The sequence below is a fragment of the Falco naumanni genome, chromosome 5, assembly GCF_017639655.2.
Source record: "Falco naumanni isolate bFalNau1 chromosome 5, bFalNau1.pat, whole genome shotgun sequence".
Lineage (NCBI taxonomy): Eukaryota > Metazoa > Chordata > Aves > Falconiformes > Falconidae > Falco > Falco naumanni.
The window spans coordinates 10,941,459-10,967,659 of record NC_054058.1 but is presented as its reverse complement, the minus strand read 5'-3'; the positions used below and the strand labels follow the sequence as shown (position 1 = coordinate 10,967,659).

The 26,201-nt window shown below is 46.1% G+C and overlaps 1 protein-coding gene across 1 annotated transcript; it reads right to left on the bottom strand.

The window, feature by feature from the left end:
- Nucleotides 1–4,790: 4,790 nt before the first annotated feature.
- Nucleotides 4,791–24,353, bottom strand: CD9 (CD9 molecule). The gene is made up of 8 exons (XM_040595458.1): nt 24,223–24,353; nt 13,274–13,376; nt 10,331–10,428; nt 9,055–9,129; nt 8,353–8,445; nt 7,712–7,801; nt 5,802–5,885; nt 4,791–5,126 (listed from the first exon to the last, which is right to left on the bottom strand). The coding sequence occupies exons 1-8, from the start codon at nt 24,280–24,282 to the stop codon at nt 5,061–5,063; spliced, it is 669 nt and encodes a 222-aa protein (XP_040451392.1). The 5' UTR covers nt 24,283–24,353; the 3' UTR covers nt 4,791–5,060.
- Nucleotides 24,354–26,201: the final 1,848 nt, after the last annotated feature.

Here is a 26,201-nt window from a genome sequence, read left to right as displayed (position 1 = left end):
GATTCATTTTGTAGGAGCCACGCATGTGGAAGCCTGTGTCCAGCAGTGGAAAAATCCTCACTAACCTATTTTTACCATTGCCAGCGAAGTCTGGCAAGTGTCTAGATGTTCTAGGTTCATTTAAAAGTGACTTTGATAGGGTTCAAGGTCCTCACTTGCTGGCAGTTCAAATTAGGTCGTTTCCTCAGAGCTGCCAACAGGCAGAAACTGAAGAGGTGGCTATTTTATAATAGTCATAATTACACAGAGGCCATAGGCATAAACCACCCCCTAAACATAGAAACCCAACAAACCCAGCTTGGGCTATGCTGAGGAGCACAAGCTGTGCTCATGCTCCTTCACTGGAGCATCAGCTCTCACCCAGGGACAGCATCCCCCAGACCCCTGGGGGCCACGGGCTGTCCCACATGGGCCGCACCACCAGCAGCTGCCCGGACTTGTTTACTGTGCTGCAAAGCCCCTGGCACAGCTCCCCAGCTGCACAGCACACCCGCACCCTCCCAGGGTGCTCAGACCCCTGCTTGCCTTCATGTTACCAGCCTCCTGGCAGTGAAAAAACAAGAAAATGGGATGCAAAGGCCATGCTGTAGTAGATACAATCCCTGCAATGCTTGTATTGGTGCCTACAGCTGAAGGCTTGCAAGCTCCTGCCTTCCGAGCTTCCAAGGAGACAGGGCAGGGCTCAGCCTGAACTTCCCAGCACATTCCCCACGAAAACTGCATGACTCACATTTAGCACCGGGATTTTAGTCCCCCTCGCCCCACCCTGCAGAGCAGTTGCTCTGAGCCGCTTTCCTGTAAGGTTTGCTTGGGCTTATAAAATCTCACAACAAACATCTCCACTATTTTTGTTTTTCAACTGGATTTAGGAAGTGCCTGTACGCTTCATATTCTTTTCTCCTGAAGGGTGGAGAGGGTGAAGTATCATCCAGACTAGCATAGCCTGCCAAAATAAATCCAGGCTTTTCTGCTCACTGGAGCAATTCCTTTAGGAGCCATTTTTGAAGTCACACTGCAGGTAACTACACCCTCCCCTTCTGCAAATACATTTTCTCAACACCCTTTATGAGTAAGCTTAGTAATCACCAAAATGTTGTCAGAATGTGGTATGACAGATTTAAATTTTTAAAGCATCTGAGAGGGTAAGCTTTACTCCCTCCACGGGGAGGCTCACACCTCTTTCCACTACTACCAGCTTCCTCCCACATCCCCACGCCCTTTCCACATTTAATTTTCCCTTGTACTTTGTGCTAGGACTCCTGTAAAACAACAGCAGCACCATAACAATGTGCTGTGTCCCTCCCCACCAAAAAAACCAAAGAGACTACTTCCCCAGCTCCACTGTAAAGAACGCTATTTCCTAGCAATAAACCCTGTCCCCATGGAAAACCTGGCTCTCCATGCTCCCACAGACCTTTTCCTGCCACTGCTGACCACACAGCTGGCTTCAGACTGTTCCTCAAGCAGGCAAATTCTAATTTTCTAAAATCAGTCTAAAAATCTTTCTGCATAATTACCTTCTAGATTGCCAAATCCAGCCTTCCTTAGAACTTTATACAGTGAAGTCCTTGCCCCTTAGTCAAACATTTTCTCAAGTTTTCAACAACAGATACACTGTTTCCTTGTGCAAATTCCCACATTCTGCCATGTGCTCTATTGTTTTTCCCCTGTCCTTGGCTAGCTTACAACATATAAATAGCCGTAGCTTTTAGTGGTTTGGCTTTACCCTCCCTTGTTTTCCTCACAGCAGCAGACAAGGGGCACAGCCGACAGCAGCCTCGGAGCGGTACGGTGCACAGCCCACTAGTATTTCCCCACTTACACAAGCCAAAACCCAGCAGCAACCTGTGCTCCGCCACGCACATCAGCTCATACCTCTTTGCATAACCTAATCTAACAGCATTACAGGCACTGTTTTATGTTAGTGCCCAACACTGGACTTATTCCCACTACCAGTTACCATTCCTTTACTATTGCAATTCAACGTAGTATCTAGACCAGGACTGCTCTGATCCCACAGCTCTTTGCTATCCACAAGCAACCCCTGTAGATTTACAATATATCAGGTCATGTTTGGCCATAAAACATAGCTATGCTAAACAAACTTAGTGCAAAGGATTAGCAGCACCTGTATTTAATGAAGAAACCTGCTTGTGTCTGTAAATAAAGCTGCTTAAGCCCTTGGCCTTTCTGATTTCTCACATTCCAGGCAGGCTCTAAGGTCTTCATGTAGTTATACCTTTCTGTTTACTGATGGGGATGCTAAGATAGCATAGAAAAGTATTTTACTTTTGTATGTTTTCCTTCATCCTGTCTATTTCTCCCCAACAGGTATTACATCCCACCTCTACTCTTTTTTTTTTCCCAAGACTCAGTATTTGCTTCTCTGCTGACCAACCGAGTGAGGACAGAGCCGTCCCTAGCAGGGATCTTGCTGTCCCCTGACTCACTGCACTCTCCCTCCCTTCACAAGCATTACGCCACTGTTAGTCACTTCTGCCACAAGTACATGAATGGAAAAAAAAAATCTCACCCCAATGGCCCAGCGTTTCCTCTTCATTATTGTAATCCTCTTATACCTGCTTCCCAGAAAAAAGTTACTACTTTTGTACACCCAAGCCTCTATGTATTACTTTGTAAATCACATTCTGCTCCAGCTTCAAGGCAATCCTGACCTCACTTGATGGAAAGCTCTCTCCCTGCTTGGACAGTCAGCACTACAGACTTAGGGCTGCCATTGCTTAGAACCAGATTCTCCAGGAAATTCCGTCACAACTGCTACTTATAAAGCATCATATAGCTCATCAATAGTCATTACTGAGAAGCATTCATTCCAGGCTAGCTTACAGATGACTGCAACTAGGTTTTGCATTCTTGCCAGAAGGAAAGCAGTAAGTAATGAACAGTAGCTTTCTTCTTTGGTAAAAGACTTACCCATCTATTGAGATAACATCAATCTACACACATAGGATGTTCAAATGAAGGGCCGAAGACCAGGCTGTAGGACTTCAGAAAACATGGGGGGGGGGGGAGGAGGCAGGCATCACAGAGGCATGGAGCATTGCAAGGTAAAACCAACCTCACGGGAAGCCCCCATCCAGCTCTTGTAGAAGGTGACAACAGTGGAAGGCATAAGTCTTCTGGACATTCAGTTGACCTGGATGTCAGCTTGAGAGCTTCCCCCCATAGCAGTCACCTAAACCCATCTCATCAGCTGAGGTGCCGAGCCTACAGCTTAGCTCTCACCACCCTAGTTACAACCCATTGCAACTGTGGACTACAGCCACATTTGATGTTGGCAACCTGAACACACGCACCAATGTGGAGCAATAAAGCCCAGGGCAGTTGAAGTCAGGAGTGAACTTTCATTACAGTTGACAATTCACCCCAGCTCCTTCAGGTGCCAGGTTCAGTCTTGTGCTCAGAATGGCACAGCCGACAAATGCTGCTGCTCAGTTCTGCCAGAGCTCAGAGACAGGGTAGGTCTCAAATTCCCATTCAAGATTAGATTTTTTTCCCCTCCAGGCTCTCATATATCCAAGGAGGAAAATTACATCAACTCCTTTCCAGAGTCATTCCAGTCTCTGTAAAACACACAAAAGCAAGATTACCATTTGATTTTTTTTTGAAATCCAGACTTTTTTTTTAAGAAGGCCCCATTAACACAGAATAGTGCAACGCGTTACAGGGGAGCGCTGTAGTTTGCATGACCCCTCAGACAAGTGACAAGGTGTAACAAAAGGTGGGCAATACATTCATGCATTAGTCCACAGTACAGCCAGAGCCTGACCCCCAACAATTCTGATAACTTCTCAGAATAAATACCAGCCTCCTTTCAAGAGAAAGGTGGGAACAAGGACTAGGAGACATTTGTGGTACTAGAGGACAAAGACCAGAAGCTCCTAGGAACACAGCTGAGATACAGTAGGGGGAACACCAGATACAGGTATAGCAGATCAACTTGCTGGTAAGGATCCAAGTCCAAAGGTAGCCTCCACAAAGTATTTTAGAGAAAAAAACCTAAAACCTCAAAGCCATTTAGAGTACAGGACAAAATGGTAATTCGTTAGGGTTCCACATTAACATCTCTGCTCCCTCCCTTACTCATTCTTGCTGAAACAGGACAGCCACAGCTCTAGCCAGTTCTGCTAGTGGCAACTGCAGAGCTGTACAGTAGCTTCTCATGCAACTTTTGTTTTTTTTCCACTTAGAAACCTGAGATTTGGCACACATACTCTAAGCCCTTGAGATTGTACTTTGCTGGCTTTGGAGAAAAAGCCAAGCCAGCCACTGAGAAAAATCCTGAGCATACACTGGGGGAATAAGCCTTGCCAAGGGACTGAGGCCACATTAGATGCCAGGGGACAGAGGAACATCAGCAGACAGGCTGATACAAAACAGCCCAGCTGGCTCCAGGGTAAAGCCCAGCCTGTTTGCATCAAAGTACCACTGCCTACATGTCACCAGTATGACAGTGATCCTCTGCCACCCTGTATGAAGATGACAGTAAAAGTGTTACAGCAGTAACATTTTAAGAATACAACTAAGAACTGCTTTTGTTCTCACATACACACCAAGGAATGACAACAGCTTCCCTAACGTGTTCTGACAGTTGTCTTCCATTCCTTGGAATTCCCTTCAAATACAGCACTGGCACAGGAGTTATTTCCTGCTTTATACTAAAGCCATAGTGATTTAACACTTAACATTGTTATGCAAGTTCAACACCATGCTATGCATCAAACAGTACGATTAATAAGCATAGTAAGATCTCCTCTCCCCCACAAACATATATCTTACTCTTTATTAAGTATCAAATTGTCTCCAACATAAATTACATCCAAATTATGTAAGTTTCAAGAAAGTCAGATATTTTATGTACAATATTTGTCTTGAGTCAGATATACCTTTATCATTTTAACCTATAACAAAAAGCAAACCTACATCAGTACCAAATAAAGCATTAAAAAGGTAACAAATATATAACTTTAGAAATGCTTTCAGAACGCTGAAGTTAATGACAAAGATTTTATAGTGCAGCAGTCTTGGGTTTTTAGCTGTTAGACCATTTCTCTGTTTTTGCGGATAGCACAGCAGAGAACCATACTGAATATCATGCCGAAAATCTGTAAGAAAAAAAGCAAATTCATTAGAAGTCAGGGACAAAAGCACATTCCTCTATCAACATGGGGACAAATACAGCTGCACCTCCCAGCCCAGCCCTATTAACTTTATTCTGCAATTCATATCCCTGCACCTCCACTCCCAAATTTCAGTCCATTCTCATGAATCCCCTTCACGCCCAATACTTCAACAGCTATAAACTCCTGCCATATCTTGCAAGAAATCTTTGATCATCCCAATATTATTTTCATCCATGTCATACTTTCCTCCATAGAAATCACACACAAGTGCAAATTTTTGTACTAGCACTGTTATTTCAGTTCTCCAGAAGTCTTCAATTGTTAGAAGCAAACAAAAGCAAGGATCACCAAGAGGTATTAGGATTACGAAGCAGGCTAGCAACACGACCAATACATCTTTGCCCTGTATGCGCACACCCTACTGATACAACTTCGCCCCTGCTAAAGCTACAAGGAGGCAGATCCTAATCCACAGCAGGAGCAGGGAGGTCCAAGACACCCCACCTCTACACCGCCTCAGGGCTCTGCAGCACACACCCTGATCCTGCCACTGCTTGCCACTAGTGGAACGGGCTCGTAGAGTGCGATGCCAGGTCCTGTTCGACATACTTCTGCTGTAAGCACCCTTCAGCCGTGTGGCTACCCCTGGAAACTCACCATTATTACAGCAATGCCAAGGCCAACTGCTCCAATCACATTCAGTTTTGAATTGAAGACATCATCGATGGCAGCAGGGCACGACTGAAAGAAACAAGACTCTTCATTAGTGTTTCATAGGTACAAAAGGTCTGTTTCTGCTCTCTTGTTTAAGCTCAGGTCTGCCAATTCATGCTACACTTTGGACCAAGCCTGCTTGCACTAGAGATGAAGACTCATCTTCTGAAAGCTGCTCTGAACTGGCCTTTATTTTCACATCTTCAGACACAGCCAGGAGTGTCCTAACAAAAAGCTGATGGAGAAGTTTAAATCTACTCCTCAAGTACTTACACTTCTTAACTGTGTCATGGCTATAGCAGGATTCCTCTCTCAACACCTACAGTTGGTCAGAACCAACAGCAGTTGTATCAGACTTTGCCTGTTACTAATGGCTGTCAGCATTTAAGCTGCTGTATTGCTCAGCCCTTCTCAAAACGGATTTGAAGCCACTCTTTGCATTTCCAATTGCTACTGTATATTTGCAGACACCTTACAAACACACAGTATGTGGGAACGGCAGGATTTCTTGAGCTGCATGCATACGTGGGTAGATTCAGAGGTGCCAGTTTGCTGGGGAAAGGATTGTCCTTAATTTTTTTAATTACAATGATAATACATTGTCTTGGATGCTTCAAAGATGCACAGTAGCCAAGAACAACACTGAACTTTTATAGATGTTTAAGTCTGCGAGAGCCTGATAGCTGGTCAAAGTCACATTCCAAATCCTGTCCTACTTATTCCAACAGCAGACTATAGTGAACCGCTGAAAACATTTTTCTTTAGTTGTTCCTTATCTAGTAGGAAAGGCTGCATCAAGGATTAAAGGAATATACTGGCAAGAATTAATCAGTTACATCAGAGTATCAATACAGCACCGCTGCTTAAAGGCATGCATTGGCCACACCATTACATCCCTTTAATCTTGTAGTGTATCTACTGCTTTTCTAGTTGGGACTAGGCCATAAACACATCAAAAGATGAAGTCAACAGATGAAGCTAAAACACACCAAGCAGAATAAAAACAAACAATAAAACCTGCACGCTGTCTCAGCTACTCCCATATAGTCTAACTCAGACTGTATGGACAGGACTAAAGATACTGTCTAAATAGAGATTGAAATGTCTCATGTGGTCAGATATTTGAACACACAAGATCAGGTGTAGTGAAAGGAAGAGCACATGCAACAAGACCACCAAGTCATTAACTGAATTCCTGCATTGTAAGAACCTTATTTTCTATGGGAGGCTCATACAGGCTGTCTTGGAGTATGAAGCAAGAGCACAAGACAGTTGTAAAAAGAGGAAAAGGGGTAGTTAAGAATTATACAAGATGTCTCTCCTGTATCTGTGGCATATAGGTACCTTTGCAGCAGTATTTCAATGGGGGAATCTGAGACAGTTGACTTCAGTGCCATACTCTCCCAAACAGGCCACCAGTGCACTGCATCCCTCTCCTTTTCCTCACCAAAACCTCAGACCTGCTCCCACTCCATGCTCTACTTCTTCCTAACCAAGAGAGGAGGCAACAGCTCCTGTGCAACACTAGGAAGGTGCTCCGGCAGTAGCTGCAGCGAGGAGAAGAGCTCTCTAGTGTATTTTTTTGGGGGGACTTCTGGTCTTATGCTGTCCATCATGCCAGTGATTCTAGTGACACACAGACTGCGTGTTTCCTGTGCAAGTTCAGATTTCCTGCTGACCCTGCTTGTTCCTTCCACTGTAACAGTACATTCGTTTTCCAAAACCAGACTGATTATAGCAATCGGTTGCTAAGCAAGCATGATGTAGCAATTTCCCATGGACTGGAAGGGTTTACTCAGACATGTTTCTCATTCTACTCATTGGGCAGAGCTGTTGATGAAGTCATGCTTTACCATTACTGTAAGCGACTCAACCATGGACTTCTTTGGACAGGTGTCCATGAACTGCTGCTCAAGAGCTCCTGTAATACCACAGCAGTCTAGCTACAAAAGAAAACAGGAAAAAGAGGAACAGGTTAAATACTTCATATTTTTGCTCTATATTTGGTAAAAAGGAGAAATAGATTACATTAGGTTTTATTACAGACCTGTGCAAATCTGCTTAGAAGCCCTGCCAATGTGACTGCTATAAATCTAATGTGATAAAGTCTTTATTGCATTAAAGGACAAGATTCTGAAAGGAAGAGCTAGATCTCATTCAGTATACACACATGAATTTTGGTGACAGCTTGCACTCCTTACAGACATGAGGATGAACTCAGATGTGCAGGTATGGACACTATGGTGCCTCTAGATCAATACCACAGAGCTAGAGCTTCCCAGCTTGTTTGTTTAGGAAAACACAGTTCCACGCATTTCAGAGGTTCAGAGGAACAAGAAAGTATACTGAATTCACTGATACTGTACAAAAAGATATTCTTTGCAGTTTGTTCCTAATACTCCTTTGGTTTCTTCTAGTTAGTGAGGTACTAGACAACGTGAACAGTGTTAACAAGCTGCATTGTTACCTAGTTTCAATAGGACTGTGTACTTACAGCTAACTGAAATGCTTTCAGGGTCTCTCTGGACACTGCTTCAGATCGTTTTTTATATGTTTCCATGTAGAAGTCCTTTAACTCTTCAATAACCTACAGGATAGCAAAGAGTTCTGTATTATTATCCTACCTTAATAATTATGGAAAACTTGTTTTGAGTAAGTCAGTCATCAGAAATTCTGCAGCTTACAGAACACATCTTTTTGACATGTAGAAACAGAGGGCGGACAGTATTTATCACCCGGACAGGTGAGCGTAACTGGTACACTCACCTTAAAAGCCACACCTAACGGATAAGATAGAGCTTTGGAAGAGAAACAGAGTTTCTAGGAGGAGTGCCAGAGTCAAGTCTTTGCCCACTGGTTACATACAAATACTCCCTATTAACTCCTGTACCCCAGAAGTTGCTATATTCCCCAGTTGTACCATACAGGTAGAAAAGCAACCCTGGTCACCAAGCATCTTATTTTGACACAAGACAGAACCTTGACTGCTTGTGAGGGGACAGTCCAAATCAGTCATGTTTTGGATACAGAAACATTCAGCCAGTAGCTGACCAGGGGCAGGGACACCTCCTACTAGATCAAGTTGCTCAAAGCCATCCAACCTGACCTTGAACACCTCCAATGACAGAGCATCCACAACCTCTGGGCAACCTGCTCCAGCATCCCACTACCCCACCAACATTTCAGAGCAACCTACCTTTTCTTTATTTGCAAATCCCCAGATTGCAGCAGCAATTTCAAGGGCAAAAATCACGAAAAGGAAGAGGAAGAACTAGAACAGACAGAGCACATTATTAAAACCACATCATCACAAAACACAATCACATATATACTGCAAGCTTGTCCAATCCCCAGCATCCAGCCTTGTGGGAACCATCACTCAGCCAGGTTCCAGTTGGAGGTCTGAACCACTATTAAGGCCAGGAAAGAGGGCACACTGCACTGGGTCAGCACTTCTTCCCAGGTGCGTCAGAAAGTCTAGCAGTGTTTTCCAAGCAGAAGTCTTCCTTTTTGATCACTGTTAATTAAAACCAATCATCTCTTAACTCAGACCTTGAAGTTGCCCAGGTCAGACACGTCACAATAGCTGACACCAATTCTTTTCTCCGATTTGTCTCTCCTATTGCTTTAGGAGTCATTACTTAATACCTAGTTGCCACCAACTCCCAGAGAGCTAATAGTCACTTCTTTGTTGTGTATTCCATAATATAAATAAAAAAGTGTCATCTCTATGTTTAATTGACTTCCAGGTCCAGAACACCACACCATTTAAAGGCACTTTTAAAGAGATGCTCAGAGTTAACAGCAAAGGGCTAGAGGCATCATTTCATAACACGTGTATGAAATGTACTTCCATGACACAGAAGGAGAATTGTTCTTTCACCAGCTACAGTAGTAGTCTTTTATTAACTAAGTCTTCTGGTTATTTGGATGAGTAGTTCCACAAGTGTACAGATGTGCATGAACCCAGTAAGCTCTACTGGTCCCTCCAGTCTGAAAACAATGAGGTTGCTCTCCAATAATTGGCTTGCAAAGCAGTTTTCAACTAGACTAGCTCATCCTGTTCTTATGAACAGTAGAGGCTTGTTGTTTCGAGGATCAACTAACAGTTCTGGTCTCAAACATAAAAGATTGCACAGCTTTGACAGTTCAGGACAAACTGTTTATTAAACAGCACCACTCTTATCTACATTTAGTTCTGTGCTCACACGTACTCCTAAGCTTGATACTCAAATGTCTGAATAAGTCACTAACTCCTGAAGTCCTCTTGTATTCAAATACAACATGGACATTTTGATTTAGGGCCAGAAGTGTGAGCTATTTATTTAGTGTTTTGGCACTGCATGGGTAACCATAAATTTAAATGTTGGAGTTAAAACAATCAGTATCTACTGCCCCTTAACTGAACAGCGATGTTTTCCTTCCTTTCTCATTGTGCTGCTAATAATTTAAACACCACTCTGAACACTTACCAGGCCAAGCATACATTGAGATTCCTGCAATGCACCACAGCATCCCAAGAAACCAACCAGCATCATAAGTGCACCAGCTCCAATAAGGATGTAAACTCCTAGGGAGGAGAAAGACATGTACACAGGCTAGTTGACCTCAGCAGCAAGGTATAAAAATCAGTTGCTCCACAAACAGCATTTGTAGCTTTTGCCAAGATTTATGTTTCTTTACTGTTCCAAGCAAGGCGGCAGCTGTGCTTAATTTTCAAAGCAAACACAACTTCAAAACTTGTAGTGAAATGCATTGATAAATAAAAAATTCAACTTGTTAACAATTAATGTGCACCACTACTGCAGTTTCACAAGTTTTAGAAAATGGGCAAGATAAAGCCATCTAAGACAAACTGCAAGACATACTTTAAAACTGGCTCAGAGCCAGAGGTGTCAACTTCTCTTCAGATGAAGTGTGCTGCAGTTAGAGACAGCTGGAACTAGTGATGTATCAACATCCAAGAGTTCTTGAAGCATGCTACCTCTAGGAGATTGGGTATTAAAAGGCATTATAATCACCGCCATAAGGCTTTAAATGCTTTCCTACCCTGCTTTTCCATCAGGAAACACCAAATTGTTCTACCAGTCATGGTAATACAAGTCTATACTTCAGCTGTCTTAACTTGACAGCCCTTCTAACTAAGAAATTTGGCATTTTCTGCTTCTGCGAAAGCAGGTACTTCAACAACGGCATCAAGTGGCTCAGCCTGTAGACCATTCTGCCCAGAAATTAGGTAGCAAGTGTGTTGGGAGCATAAAGGGCAAATGTTTCTGAGCTAAAAGACTCCATTTATGCCCCATCCTCCCCTAAGCTTGGGAACTGCCAGCTTAAGCATTACAGCTGCTAGCTGGTGAGCACAGCAAGAGCTAACGAGCAAAGCAACTCCCATAGGATGGCAGGAAAGTATTACTGGGGTGATGAAACACAAAGAATCAGCACAAAGCACATAAAATTAGTATGACATTTCTATCGCTGTAGAATGCTGGCCTTCCAAAACCCAGTCAATACTATTTAAAGAAAACCACACCCAAGCATTTGCAAATGAGATTTTCTAGATACAAACCAGTCATATCAGCTGCCAGAACAAACATCTACTTGATTAAGCATATGCAGATGACTAAGCCTGACATTACTTATCAGCATGAAATTCTGGCGCTGATTTTTTTTACCCCAGCTTTAACTTTTTCCATTTCGCAAGAGTCCCCCAGAACCTCTCATCTCAGTAGTATAAGAAGCTTTTGAAGTAACTTGCTTTGTTACTCTGTGCCAATCGACAGAATCTTTCAATTTCCTATTGGAAGCTGCAGTCAGTAACTACTCCCAGAAAAATATGTTAGCAGTAATTCCTACTAAACTTTTTTAGAACTCAGTTTAACCTACAGAAATTTCAAGTAGGCTACACTGGCTGCATTCTGCCAGTAGCTGAAACATCACATCATAAAACTTTTATGTTTCAGGAGGTGAAAGAGTTGTTTCAGACTACCCAACGTAAGACTTGTTAAATATTCAACTCAATGGCTAAGTTTAGATTTCTGTTCCTTTTCCAGGGTCCAGTTAAAAGCATCTGGAAATCTTACTGGCAGCTGCAAGAACCCAGTTTGCTACCATGCCAGCATTATCAAGGGAGAAATACAAGGCCTCTCACAGATAAGCTGTCTGCACACCTGTGGCCTCTTCATGAAGTTGCACAAGCATTTCAATACTCCCAACTACGACCTCTAACAGGCTTAACTCATCATTCTTAACAGTACTCCTTGTAGGCACAGACTACCTTGGTACTATAAGGCTGCAGCATGAGGTGCACCTCCCTTACAGAGTCTTTACTGACCCTTCAGACACCAGTTTGGGTCAGTAAAGACTCTAAGTGTCTCTGTGACAGGTTGAGCAGCTCACCACAGGAGCCAATTTTTCTCAGCAAGAGAAAGGCCAACAAGTAATGCCACGTGGGACACTGCAAATCCAGGTGCTACAGGGATGCGAAATACATATGCACAAGGATCATCCAAATCAGACAGACATATGTTAGAAAGGTACATATTTGAATTTGCTTTCTTCTGCATTAAGAGGTCTTCAACTCAGCTACTTGGTTTCAAAAAAGGTTTGAGTGCATCCATGTGACAACCACCAAAAGCTGGTGTTCCTCTGCCCAACCCTGAAGTGACTGTAGAGAACAAAATCTTACAGTTGGGATAAAATCCTATCCAGTTACAGACTCCTACAACATCAGAATAGCAAACTGAAAACCTGCATGTCTATCCCCCAATTCGTTATCTTGCAAGACAATACATCAAAGAATAACTTCCACCTGGCCTAAGACTACCTTGATCTAGGTTGCTCATTTAAACCACTGTATTTGTGCATCCTTTCCATTAGTTCAGTGTAAGTTTGCATACACAGGGCTGCGAGAGTTAGACAATAGTACATACGCCCCGAGTGACGAGAGAACAGAGTTATGGTTTTGGGTAGCTTAGGTTGGTCACTTTGGAGTAAAAAAAAAAACATCAGTGTCATCTGCAACTACCTAGTTTAGAGCAAAACTTTAAGGACCCACACTGTGAGAAGGATCATGAAGAAGCACCCTCCATGTCTACCAGGAGCCCCTGGGGGGTTACAAAATGGTTACCAGCAGCACACAAAGAGCAACTGCAGGGTTTAAGCTGGGGGGGGGGGTAAGATAGTGATATACAGTGCATGAAGAACCAAGAAACCTCTAGCATAAGGCTGCTGCTGCTTTCTGCACGAGAGCTCAGAGATTGCCCCACGCACCAGCCAAGGGGAACTGCTCTCTGCCCCATCAGGGCTGTTTAGGATTGTTTTGTCTTTAGCCTTTGAGGAAGATGAAGGTTTCTAAGCATTCTGGAAATCGGGGTGCAAAAGTAAGATCTATCACCCAAAGCCATCTCCCAGCTTACCAGTGTAAAATGTTGTGTTGTTGGATTCCAGTTCAAAGATGTTTTTGGTCTGCGAATCAAATCGAAGCCATAGTCCAATTGCAAGAACTGCTGTCCCTGCAAGCTGTAAGAACAAATAAGGCTTGTTAAATAATGTCAGTTAATACATTCACCCCTGCATTAGTAACAACATCAGAAGTAAACAGGATACAGCTCAAAGAGCTTGTGACAAAGAACCAGCGTAAGAGGATGGGGATACCAAACCCAAGAACAAACTTGGGTCCTGACGTGAGGCACCTCACTGACAGATGTGTTTACATATTAAAACTACAATGCCACACAAGAACAATGCCATTTTTCTTCACTGAAAATACCCAAGGTTTACCGAAGTGCTAAATGTCAGTATTTCTAGTGACCCCTCCCCACTCACTGTTTTATTCTGGGTGACTGCAGTGACACCACATGGCTTAGTGATCTTAAATCTTCACACTGAAGGACACGTGTACCACAAGAAAAAGTGCCTTTAAGGCCAGCTAAACATTTCAGCATTTTAAACAGACTGCCAGGAGTTCAGTACTACGGTAAAGAGTTTAGAAAGAGTATTCTTTCTTGCAAAACAGGATAAAACCAATCCAATAAGCTACTGCACTGACAGGAAGAGGAAAATGCAGGCTGTTGAAATAGCAACATCACTGTGTGTTGATCTGGAACACCACAATCAAATTTTAGATGATATTTAGTTTTATTTTATTACCATCTCTGACTGTGCCTCCAGGTTCCTCTTAACATTGGTGCCTGTGCTTGTTCCAAGTTGCATGTATAAATTAGCTTCTGGATGAAACATCTGGCAGAAGGCATTGGAGAAACAGCAAGAAAGAGGGAACTGCACTCTGGTAAGGCAAACACTAGCTGTTTGCTGTGAACAGACAGAACCCACCCACTTTTAAAGAGGAATAAAAAAAACTTTCTTTTTTGCATGTAAGTTGACCCCAAAGACAAACTAGAAAGCTGGAGAGTGTGCTTCTCAGTTCTTCCTTCTCTCCTTTGAAGACCATTTAACCACCAAAAAAGCTCTACAAAAGTGAGGTGAGGACGGAAATAACACACACTGCAGCAGACATTAAAAATTTAAACTTCAGAGTGAGCAATAAGCTTAAAGTCTGGGGCTTTGGTTAGGTGAAGCATGCATGAAGAGAAAAATCCCAAAGCCTTATTTCTGATAAGAAGTTCCTTCTAGAAGGGAACAACATTCTTGATTCACCTCCAAGAAACTGAAGTGTTTAATGTCAATTTTCAGTGGGAATTCGGAAGGCATTCCCACAGAGAGCATCCGTGGGTACACTCCTTCCAGACGGAGCCCAACTCCTCAGCCTCACGCTCTCCCCATGGGGAGCCGGAGAGCCCTTTCTCCCAGCTATAGGAGCGTTTACATGCAAAGGCAGGTGCAGTTTTGCTGCCCACAACTGTCTCCTGTGACCTCTTTGGCTTGCTCTTCCCAGGAAAGTTGGGCAAGCTTTGAAGGTTCACACAAGCCTAGGAGGATGGAGTCAAGTAAGGGTTTAAGGGCAGGTATACCCCTGGTAGCTTCTCAGCAGGAAGCATTCCAACTGAAGTGTGAAAGGGCTCAGGTATCAGTGGAAAAAACCAAGAAGCAAGAGGCCAGCTGCTCCAGGAAAACCGGCATTTCTTGTATGGCAGGCACCTGACTCCCAAGCCTGCCTCAAAGAGGAGCTGCAGGGTTTTAGCCAGGAAAAGAGATGAAGCGATACACAATGCAAAGAGCCAAACCCAAATGGAGGCTTCCAGACCTACGCAAAAGGCACTTTGTTGGTGTCATGGGCACACAGGCTTACTCACAAAGTGCAGGGAGAAAGCCTGCGCATACCTGCCACCTTCCTTGTTAGGGCTACGCTGGCAAAATAATTTTAAGTTACGCAGAACAACCTTGGTAGCACACTGCATGCCACAAGAGCATCATGTCAACACACTGTGCCGCAGCACCGCAGGGGAAGGGAGAGGTGCAGCAGGTGGGCTGGCAGAGAAGGGTCGCTGCTCTGCCCCCACTCACAGACTTCACAATCTCATCTCACTTCAGTATCTCCGTTCAAAAACCAGACAGGCTTGGCAATGGAAAAAGACTCTCACGCTGTTTCTAGCCTCCAGTTAGGTCACTCGGTATTTAATACTACTCTGATGCTCGCTTTCCTGGGTCAAACAGTCTTCAGCTTTTATAGGCATCCAGATCTGTAGCATTAGGAGAAGAAACCTACAGCCTCCGCTTGTTTTGCTAGGAACTCCTGAATTGCAAAGCCAGAAGCCAGAGCACACCCAGCTGCCTGCACCTACCCATGTTTGCTGTCTGACAAGGCTCAGCGCTTGCGAGCTCTGGGGCAGCACAGCAAATGGACCAGCACAGCAAAGGGCTGTAAAACCAACCCCCAGAGCTGATCCCCCAAACAGACCTGTAAGGCCAGAGTACCCAAAGTGTGAGGAAACTCTAAGCCATACTACAGCTGTGTAGGTAATCTTACAAGCCCAAGCACAGCAGAAGCTCAGTTAATGATCTCTTCAGAAACTGACTGGTTAACATCAGGGAGAGCTGACATACTTAACACGGCTCCTCTCAAAACACAAACTTATCTTTGGGTAGCAGTGGGGAAGGGTTAAGTGGCATGTTTTCTCCTTGAGAAACAGTCATCATGTGAACAAATATGATCATAAGGAAGCAAAAAACTTATGGGGTCACAGAACAGTAATAATACTTTATGCCAGCGAACTGCTCCACAACACTAAAAAACAGGAAGGATTAAATAAAGTGATAATTCTCTCCATGGTGGACTAGAAAAAACACGCAGGTCATTCTTGCAAGAAAAAGTGACTTTTTGTCTCAGTTTAAGGAAAGCAGACTTGTGTTCTCAGTTTGTGTTCTTCCTACCCACAGTGAACTAAAAAAAGTCAGTTTTAAAGCAGAAAGCAAGAAAGTCATTTGAAGCTTAAAGTCTTCGTCAAAACAACAAGAGACAAGGGCACCACCACCAGCCTTGGTGGGAGAGGCGAGCACAGCCCCGTGGGCACCCACAGCACTTGGCAGTGTCTCAGACCAACCTGGCAATCGCCAGAGGCTGCTGCAGGGCCAGCTCTGCTCATGCACACTACGCCAGTGGGTTTGGGCAACTGTGTTTCTGTTTTGGTAGCTGTGTTTTTCCTCCCCAGCAAAGGGGTACAAGCCAGCCCCCCCCCACCTAGGCTGCATGGAAGCAGCTCCTCCGATGAGCTGGTTGTTGGGTTTTTAATCCATGTCTTTTCCCAATCCAACAGACCTGTTTTGTCATAGGAGTTGAGTAATACAGGATATTTCCAAGATCTATCCTGTGCTGAAAAAGAAAATTAACCGAACAAGAAAAAAGCATCTGTTTTCCTGAAGTTACTCACTTTGTGTGCAAAAACTTACATGTTTCATGAGCATACAGAACTGCTGCTCTTAGTTTTGTAAGTACCATGTTTCTGTAGTAACAAGTATAGGAAAGGGAACTCAGAAAGTTGGGGTTTTTTTTAAGCAATCTGACCAAAATGTGGAGTTAAAGGGGTACTACTCACTCACTGTACTGGAAAAGTTTGTGGCAGCCACTCTCCAGTAACAGCATGTCCTGGCACAAGTATGCTACTGACATCCTAACAAGGCTTCCTTGTGTTTTCCCTAACCACTAAGCATCTTACAACTCCCAGCTCATTTCTGCTAGACTTATCTCTATTCTACAGTGCAACAGACATATGCTTAAAGATAAAAATACCTCATCATTCCTCTCCAGTCCTGTGGAGGTTCCTTAAGTGTTTTTCTGATTTTTTTTTTTTTGCATCACATGCAAATATACCCCCATTGCTTCAAAGGCTTTATTCCCGCATGCATCTTTCTGCCTGTTGCAGCAGAGAAAACCAGCTTTTTTGGTCTGTCTGCCTTCCTTCACAGCCCTGCACCTTCTCTAGTGAGCCTCTGTGCAGGACTTCCCTCCGGCCCACCCAGCCCTACATGCTGACAAGTGCCTTCTACAGTCAGCCCTTTCCATTTCCCTGGTTTCCCCCTTGCAAACCACATGGTCTCGCCACTAGGCATATTAAGCATGTACCCATATTAAGCACGTACCACAGTATTTATCTTTGACACCCTGCTTTCTTTTACCGTGCCATGTGACAAGACCCATCTCCATGGAGGCAGAAGCCAGACCACTCTGCCTGCCTTCCTCCCTCCACCATAGTTTGCTAACTTCAGCATGAACTTGGAGCACCAAGTGCTGAGGCATGCTATCAAGTAATTTCCACTCCATTCTGCCCCCCCCCCCCCCCCCCTTTTAACATCTGAGGTTTCACAGACATGGTCTCCTAGCAGAAAGCTTGCACAGGGAATCATTGGATTTAATGATACTGGTGTAATACACATTAAAAGCTTGAGGTTTTCAAACTAGAAACTCCCATTTTTTGTTAGCGTATCCCACAGTACGGCAGTGTGTGACACTTCAGCTAAAAATCAGACTTGGAGCTTCCTCTGCATGAGACAGACAGCTAACTCTTCCCTCATTGTGCAAGACGGCACATTAACAAAGCCAGGACAACACACATAATGTTGTGAAACACCCAGGCAAAGAAACTGGGAACACCAGGAGCAGTAATGAACTGTTTCTGTCCTGTTACTTGCTGGTACTCTATAAATAAAACCCCATAAAGTACATAGAGATGAGGTTCAACATCACTCTAAATCCTTAATTACAGCATTAAGTGTTATCCACACAAGCACAGGTTTTCAAACTTCTGGGAAAAAAGCTTTCTTAACAGATGTGCAATGAGTGCCAGCAGTTATATAAGAAACTACAGCTATTTCCAAACTCCTCTGGAAAAAAAAAGTAGATTGGAAAGGAAGTATTTTCTTTCTGCTTAGGTTAGTTTCAAGAATGTTGTGGACTAAGTTAATGTCACAGCATTTATTGCAATAAAATGGTGCTCTAGTACAGGAGGAACAGCATTACAGAATTCCTGAATCATTGCCAAGATCAGTGCCCATTTCATACAAGTTCCTATTCAGAAGCCAGTCTACTATATTTGCAATTTAAATCGCAAATAGGAGCTAGGACTGCTAAAACTGTAAGTACAAGTAGCTTCACATCAGACTTTTCAAGGCAACACCCTCCAACTCCATTCTTGACTTCACAGCACTTGATAGAGTTAAAATAGATTGAACTGAACCCAAACAGCATTTTGATTCATTTGCTGCAGCCAGCGACCAGATCAGTTGATTACAGAAAGCAAAAGCAACTTATTTATGTTCCTTTTGTATGTGTGCATATCTGCTACTAGTGTGTGTGTGCATATTTCCCTGACCATCCTGCAAGTCCTCTTTTCCATTTCAGCCAGGAAGACCCTCTCCAGAAGTCTGAGCACTGAACTGCTACCAGCTGCCCCTGGTGCAGCACAAGCAGATGACATTACAGTTCTGAATGGAGTCACAGGTACCTTCAAGTTCCAGAAAGAAGAGAGCCCGCCAGGCCTGATCATGCTAACAGCACTTCAGCCCGCACTCCCATGGACTGGTTAGTTTATATAACATAAAACACTCTAAAAAGCCAGGAGACTGTTGCCTTGTAGAGGAACAAGAAAATTGCTCGAAGACTCAATGTGAACTCTGACTGTATTGCCTATTAATACATTAAATTATAAATGTTAGTAAACGTCTTTGTATTCCACAAAACATACAAGGGAAAACCCCAGCATTTAAGTTTAAAGATGCAAAAAAAGCCCTTGCTTTTCTTCGGTAGCAGAAAGCCAGTGGGAGAACAGGCAGGCACATGCTCTATGTGGGGCCACGCCAGGCACTTGCACAACGTGCACTGAGCTGCTTGGAGGAGCCCACAGTTCTTAGGGAAAGATTCTGTCACCAGGGCCAACAAGCCTAAGCAAACCCCAGGAGTCAAGGGAGCTAAGCTACAGGTAGTCACTCATTACACAACTCAAGCATGTGCTCGCACTAAGGTTGTTCAAAACCAGCTTTGGTAAGACCAATCCATATCCACATAGTGTGATGCTTCCACTGTCTTCTTGCCAAGCTCAAGCCAGCCTGGTGGAAAAAAATATATTAGCTCTGTATCAACCTCAACACTTCCATCCCCCACCCCAAATCAACCCCCAAACTTCCAAAGACCTGGTACAGCTTTCATTACAGACCAGACCCAAAGATGACCGGGCCAGCACCAGTGATGCTGAGACACAAGAGCTGTGTGCAAATCCAGGTGGGAGTACACCAGCCCAACAGCTGCAAGGAGCCTGGTGTCTGCAGCAATACTTGAACCGAAGGGAAAACACAGCCACCCCACATTCCCATACCTCTGAGAGGCGATTGCATCACCTTACAGATCAATTCAAACAACAGCAAAAAGCATTCTGTACAAATCCAGTGGTTAACCAGACTTCAGATGCATTTGCAGCGCTCATCCAAGAGTGTCCCCACATCCCTACCTTCCCTTCAGGCCACAAGCTCATTTTAACCAAAGGTCTGGAATCCCAAAAGTTTCAGAGATCATGCTAGCAACATATATGCCTGGCCTTACCAACTGGAGAAAAGCCATAAGACCAGTTATCACCTAGCACAGCATCCTACAAGGGGGCTTCTCAGGAAGGGTCATCAGAACAGGGCAGACACTTGCATTTTCCAGGATTAACCTCCCAGTTTACATGTTGAGAACTTACACATTGTGCAAGGACACAGACAGCACATTCTGAGAAGGAAAAATTAACTGAAGGCTGCTGAACACGATGTTAACTGGGTACCCCACAAACCACATACTCCACAACACCTGCTGGGGAGAAAGCACTACCACCATCCCCACAGCCATACCATCTTCTTCTGAAATTTATTTTCAGGCTTAACACCCCTCAGTCCTTGCTCACTGACTCTTTCAATACAGCCAGGTCCTACCTACCACCAGGTCAGTTGTGATCCTACAGACCTCTTAACACATTTGCTTTGTCTATTTCCAGGCTGAAGAATCCTCATTCACTCACAGTACCCAACAGCTGAAACCCCCTCCTCTTCCTCTCCCAAACCTTACCAAGCTCCACTATGTTCTCCTTGAGGTAGGCAGAAGAGCAGAGCAGCCCACAGCACTGCAGGACACCAGCACACCACGGATTTATGGAGTGATACCATCTTTCCTCTTCTCTAGGTCCTTCACTTTTGAAGCTGGTTCTCCTTTGTTGTTGCTGAGGACCCTCCTGGTGCTTTTGTGAAGCCATCATAGACCGTTTTATCCCAAGACTTCATTGCTCTGTGGCAGCAGTTGCCTCTGAATCAACTAGTTCGTGACTCCCTGCTCCTGCCACCCACACACATTGACACCTGCCTTTCGCAAGCATCACACTGTCACATAGCCTGCTACGTCAGCATGCACTCATCTTCATTACCGAGTACTGGATGCTACTCAAGCACTGAACTGTTACTTCAAATCCTTCTCCAGATCACGTGGGACTGTATCAACCACCACACAGCTTGCTCCTGCATGCCAGCTCTGCTTGTTCTCTCCACTGCAAGACAGCTCCACTTCATCTCAGCAAGCAATTTCATCCCTGCCAGGACCTTACTCCAGGGCTACTTAGCTTCCCCAAGAGCTCTGAGACTTCCAGGAGACACTGGACAACTGAACTAAGACCAGCCAGCCCTTGCTCCCTCCCAGATGCAGGCTTTCAAAGACTTCAATTTAACAGCTTCATGAAGCCCAGCTTCCCCTTGCAGTAACCATTCTCTCTTCTCCAATGTCACATCTCCTCCGTGGGTACACAAACTTTTTGTTTTTAAAGATTCTTCCCAGAGGCACTTCATTTGTCACTCTGCATAACCCAGAGTAACATTAAAAAAAACCAGCCTCAAATTCACCACATTCCAGCCCTCTGGCACAGAGGTGGGTGGTTGAGCAGGAGGTTTTACCCAATCACAATGCATTTTTAGTTCTGAAGTAACTACTACATGACCCTGGAAAGTTGTTAATTAGCATTTGCTGTTGTTGTTTCACAACCTTTTCACACAGGAGTCAATTCAAACATGTGAGGGATTCAGAGTCAAAGACAGGTTACAGCACAAAATGCCCCCAAGCACTCCCGGTAAGAGAAAGTCTTGTAGAACATCACTCAACATGCTTTTACACCTGGACCGACTGACATCTCTAAGGACCTCCTGGGAAGCTCCCTGGTCCTAGTGAGTCTCAAGAGGGATAGGTTAGTTGGGTTTGCTTTTGCAAGTTACTCCTAAAGCTTTCTTTTGGCTAGCCTTATTGTTTTCTTTTATTTGACCTGCCAGCGCTTATGAACATTATCTCCTTCCTTTGGACACAGCTTCAGCTTTGCTAGTTTCCCTACTTTTAATAGCCTCCTATATCAAGTAAGCTTTTTCTGCTTCCTCTTGCCCTCACTTGTCTGATGAAGGCAAACACATGCAACCTAACACATACCTGCAGGTTTGCTGCAGACCATTTGAATTCCTCACCTGTCCTTTTGCAGCAACTTATTTTAAGACAGGGGTACTGTGTGAATACGATCACAGCTTCACAGGACATTTTAGCTCCTCCTGCTCCAGGAGGTTCACTAAATCCAACTACATCACTGTCACAATTCCCAGGCAGCACTTGAGCAATAGGACCCCACACCCATGGACAACTCAGAATCAAGCAAAGGCTTGTTCCTCCTCTTGGGGATGGGGAGGGTGTCCCAAGGCCACAAGGCCTGTCACTGATTGTGATATTAATTTTAGGATCGGAATTGCACTTGGGCAAAAAACTTTTGCTCATTTCCATTACTTAAGACTTTTTACATCTGCAATGAGATAGGAAATGCTAAAGTCTTCTTTCTCATTAGGGTTGTTCCTGCCCCAAGACTATTTTTTTTTTTTTTTTTTTACACTTTTCATTAAGGCCTAACAGTCTGTGCCCCAAGTACTGCTACTTCACTCCCCCATAGAGGACATGAGGTTCACCAACACCATACCTGGAACTCCAACAGTTTTGTTAAGGGCGCAGATACATGCAGTGAGCCCTGAAAGCCAAGGGCTATTCCAGCTGGTCTACAAACACCGACCTCTGGCTAACCCAAGCCACTCTTATTCACTGCCTCTTGGTGCTTCTAGCCACTTGTTGGGATACTCTGAGAAGCAGCATTCATATCCCTTCAATTCTTTTTTTCCTCACTCCTCTCCCTTTTCCCACATCCTAGCTGGACCCAAGAAGGCCACCTGAAGAGCTGCGTCCTCATGGCTCCTCTGGGCAGCAACTCTGCCAGTCTATGCAGGGTACAGCTGCCTCCCCTCCACCCTGTTAACCAGTCAAGCCTGCGTCCATGCTTACTGGGCACCAGAATGTGCAAGTAAAGCTTTGGAGCCTTGTTACCATAACACCCCCAAGCAACAGACACCTCCCAAGCTAAACAAAAATACACTCCCTATGCTCAGCCCTGGGCCCCAGACAGCAAACCTGCGATGCTCACACGAAGAGCACCTTTGAGGCAATTCCTTTGCCCCAACAAGCATTCTTGTGCTATAGAACAGTTTGTAGAAAGTCTGTAGCTTTCAAAAAAAATAATAAAAGAATGCCCCACAAAGCAAACCACGACTGTTTCCTCCTGTTTCAACAGGCGGCTTAGCACCTCCCTGTCCCAGAGGCTTCAGCTTGTGCATTGCTTGACTTTCTTCCTACCAGCTATAACCCTCTGATTAGGACCCCGCTGCTCACCCTCCCGGGGAGCCTCCGGTAGCAATACAGGATTTCCTGTGCCCGCGTAAGGTTCCTCTGCACAACCTCCCTCAACTGCAGCCCAGACCCGTTTTCTTACTTTGCTGCAACCCACTTTTGAGTCAAGAGATCACAAGTACTTTATCCGTTAGCATTGCGTCTTCCAGCCATCCCACGTGCAATACTGTAACTTACTCCAGAAGTGGTTTCTTTCCACAAGCTCTGACTTAATTTCTCCACATCAGAGGGTGAAAAAGGAGTCACACACGCATTTCTCCACTGTTGTAGACAGCCAAGAGAAAAAACTTTTTTCTTTTTTTAACCTCACACTTCACACCTACACATTAGGCATGTAGTCCCTGGGTATTTTTCCATGAGGTAGAGGATGCTGAATTCAGGTGTCCCTGCACCGCGTACTCCAGAAAAGGCTGCCAACCTCTCGGTTCAGCCCTGCTTCCCGGTGAAGCAGAGGCAGCACTGGGAACACGGTTTCCCCTTGCAGCAGCGCCGTGCTCCCGCGGACCCTGCTGCCCTAGGGTTTGCCTTCAGCAGACGCTGCCCAGGCAGCGGGAGGCGCAGCCACAGCCTCAGCCGGGACCCCCGCCGGGGTGGGCTCACACGCGCGAGGGTCGCGGCCACCTGGCGGGCGAGGAAGGGGCTCCCCACTCCGCCGCGCCGCCACAGCGACCCGCAAAGGGCACAACCCGCACGGGGCGCCGGCAGGACGCTGCCCCCGCAGACGCGGCGGGCGGGACAAGGCGCTGCCGGCGCTCCCGGGGGCAGCGGACGCAGGCCATAGAGCGGCGGCCGAGGGGCTGCTGGCTCCGGCGTGCCCCGCCGAGTGCGGGGCGCTCAGCGCATTCACCGCCGCAGCAGGTAACCGGGCGCCGCCCCCGTCCCCCCGCCGGCTCCGCGCCCCGCGGGAGCACAGGCGCCGGCCCGGGGCCGCCCCCGTACCGCCGCCCCCCCGGGGGAACCCCCGCGGCCTGAGGGAAGGGGGGGGGTGCCGGGCCGGGCGCTCACCCCCCCTCCTCCCGGGCGGCGCGGGGGCGGCAAAAAGTAAGGGGAGAAAAAAAATAAATAAAAAAAAAAGGCAAAACCAAACAACAACGCTGCAAAGCGGCCTGCGCTCGCGGAACTTTGCCCCCTCCCGCGGGCTCCCCCCGGGCAGGCGGCGAGCGAGGGGCACAGCCCCGCGGCGGGGTCCCTCACCCAGAAAATGAAGTTGAAGCCAAAGAGCAGGTACTTGATGCACTTGGTGCCTCCCTTCATGGCGGCGGGACGCTAGCGGCGGCAGGGACGGCGGCGGTCAACACACCTCGGCTGGGCGCCCGTCCTTAAATACGGCTCCCCCCGCCTCCCGCGGGCTCCCCCCGCCCCGCCCCGCCCCGCCCCGCCCCCGGGCCGCGCCACGCCACGCCCCGCCCGCCCAATGGCCGGGCCCCACCGCCCGCACCTGCCGCCGCCCCGCCCCGCCCCGTCGCCGAGCCCCGCGCGGGGGTCCTGTCCCCACGGCCCCGCGGGGAGCGGGCGGCGGCGGCGCGCGGGGGCGGGGGGGGGCCGCGTCCTGTGCCCGGTGCCGCCGTCCCGGGGCCGGTCCCGGGGTTGCAGCCGCTGGGTGCGCGCCGCCCGCTCGGGCACGGGTTTAGTTTGACGTGAATGCGTCGGTCTGGCTTTAAAGGGGTGGGTTTTCCGTACGAGACCAGCTCGCAGCATCGTTTAACTGCGTCAGTCCCTCAGATACCCCTGGGCAGAGTTAGGAGCGTGTAAGAGTTTTTAGAAAAACCGGTGGGGTGGGTCTCAGCCCGCCGGCTGGTGCGTGTGGCTGGCTGCCAGTGCACCCCTGGGGCACCTCCAGTGCAGAATTGTCCTTTGATTTGGGTGGGAAGTTCAGAAACAACAGGGCTTGCACCTTAATTTTGTCTTCGATACAGTGTGAGTAGCAATTCAGCAGTTGCCAAGAGTCAAAAAACCACCCCAGGCAGAACAGAAAGCACAGAAAAGACTCACTGAAATGCAAATAAAAACATGTTGGGAGTTCTTGTTGCCAAAATAAATGATAAGATAGAGCACATTCCAGAGCGAATACAGCGGAGGAGATGCTGAGCTGGGCTGCTGCTTCCCAGAGCACGTGGCAAAACATCAATGCATCTCCCCTAGAAAGCAAGGCTGGAAAATGAAGAGCGGGGAAAAGCGCAAAGGCGAGTGTGAGAGCACAAGTGTTGCCAAACCGAGAGGCTGCTGCTGCCGTCCCACAGGCAGCCATGGAAAAGGAGGCTTTGGGAAGGGCGGCTGGCCGCTGCCGTGCTGTCTGTGAGCCATGTCTGGCTGGAGCCGAGCATTCAAGTGGCCCGAGGTTCCGAGGGTCCAAAAGCAGAAGAGTGGGGAGCTGCAGCGCATTACATGAGGCCATCAGAAGTTTTTGTGCTGCTTGTAGTTTGGGGTCTCTAAACGGGCAGCCGGTAGATGAGCTTGGCCTCAGAGAAGAGGTCAAACAGCCCTTCACTCGAAGCAAGCCCTGCCTCAAGCGTTTGGGTTTGTTATATACGTCAGGGAAGGGAACCGGAAGGATGGAGGCTGGCCGCAACAATATACATCCAGCAAGGCCGGCAGCGGTACGTACATGTGACTGAACTCTTGTGGTAACTGCAAACTGACAACGTCCCGTGTCTCCCTCCTGAGCTGGGACTGATTTTCTGCATGGCTTTTAGGATGTTTTTTTCAGTAACTTTGTCATTAAGAATTTATGTCTGTTAGTTAATATTGGCAATATGGCTTTCCTTAACTTTCTGAAGATAAGGATAAAAGAAAAACTTTGGATACCCCCCCTCCCACCCTTGTATTATTAAGCTTTTCATGCGTACACTGTGTTAGAGCAACTGCCATTAAAACTCATGGGTGGTACCCTTTTGATCAGAGTCAAGAAACGGACCTGTTGGATCAAAACCTCCTCTGAGTTTGTACTTTAAACTCTCCTCATTCATCCAACAAATTATTTTGTGAAGTGAAAGCCATTTGGGCATTTTTAGCGTTCTCAAGAATATGGAATGAAAATAGTCAGAAATTTTGTTTATGTGGGGTCTTTTTTTCGCTCCATATGAAGGAGAGAACATTTGTGTTCCAGTCTTTGAGAGTCTGATGATCTGGGCAATGCATCTCTCTGACCATTGGAACGAGATAGTAATCAACTG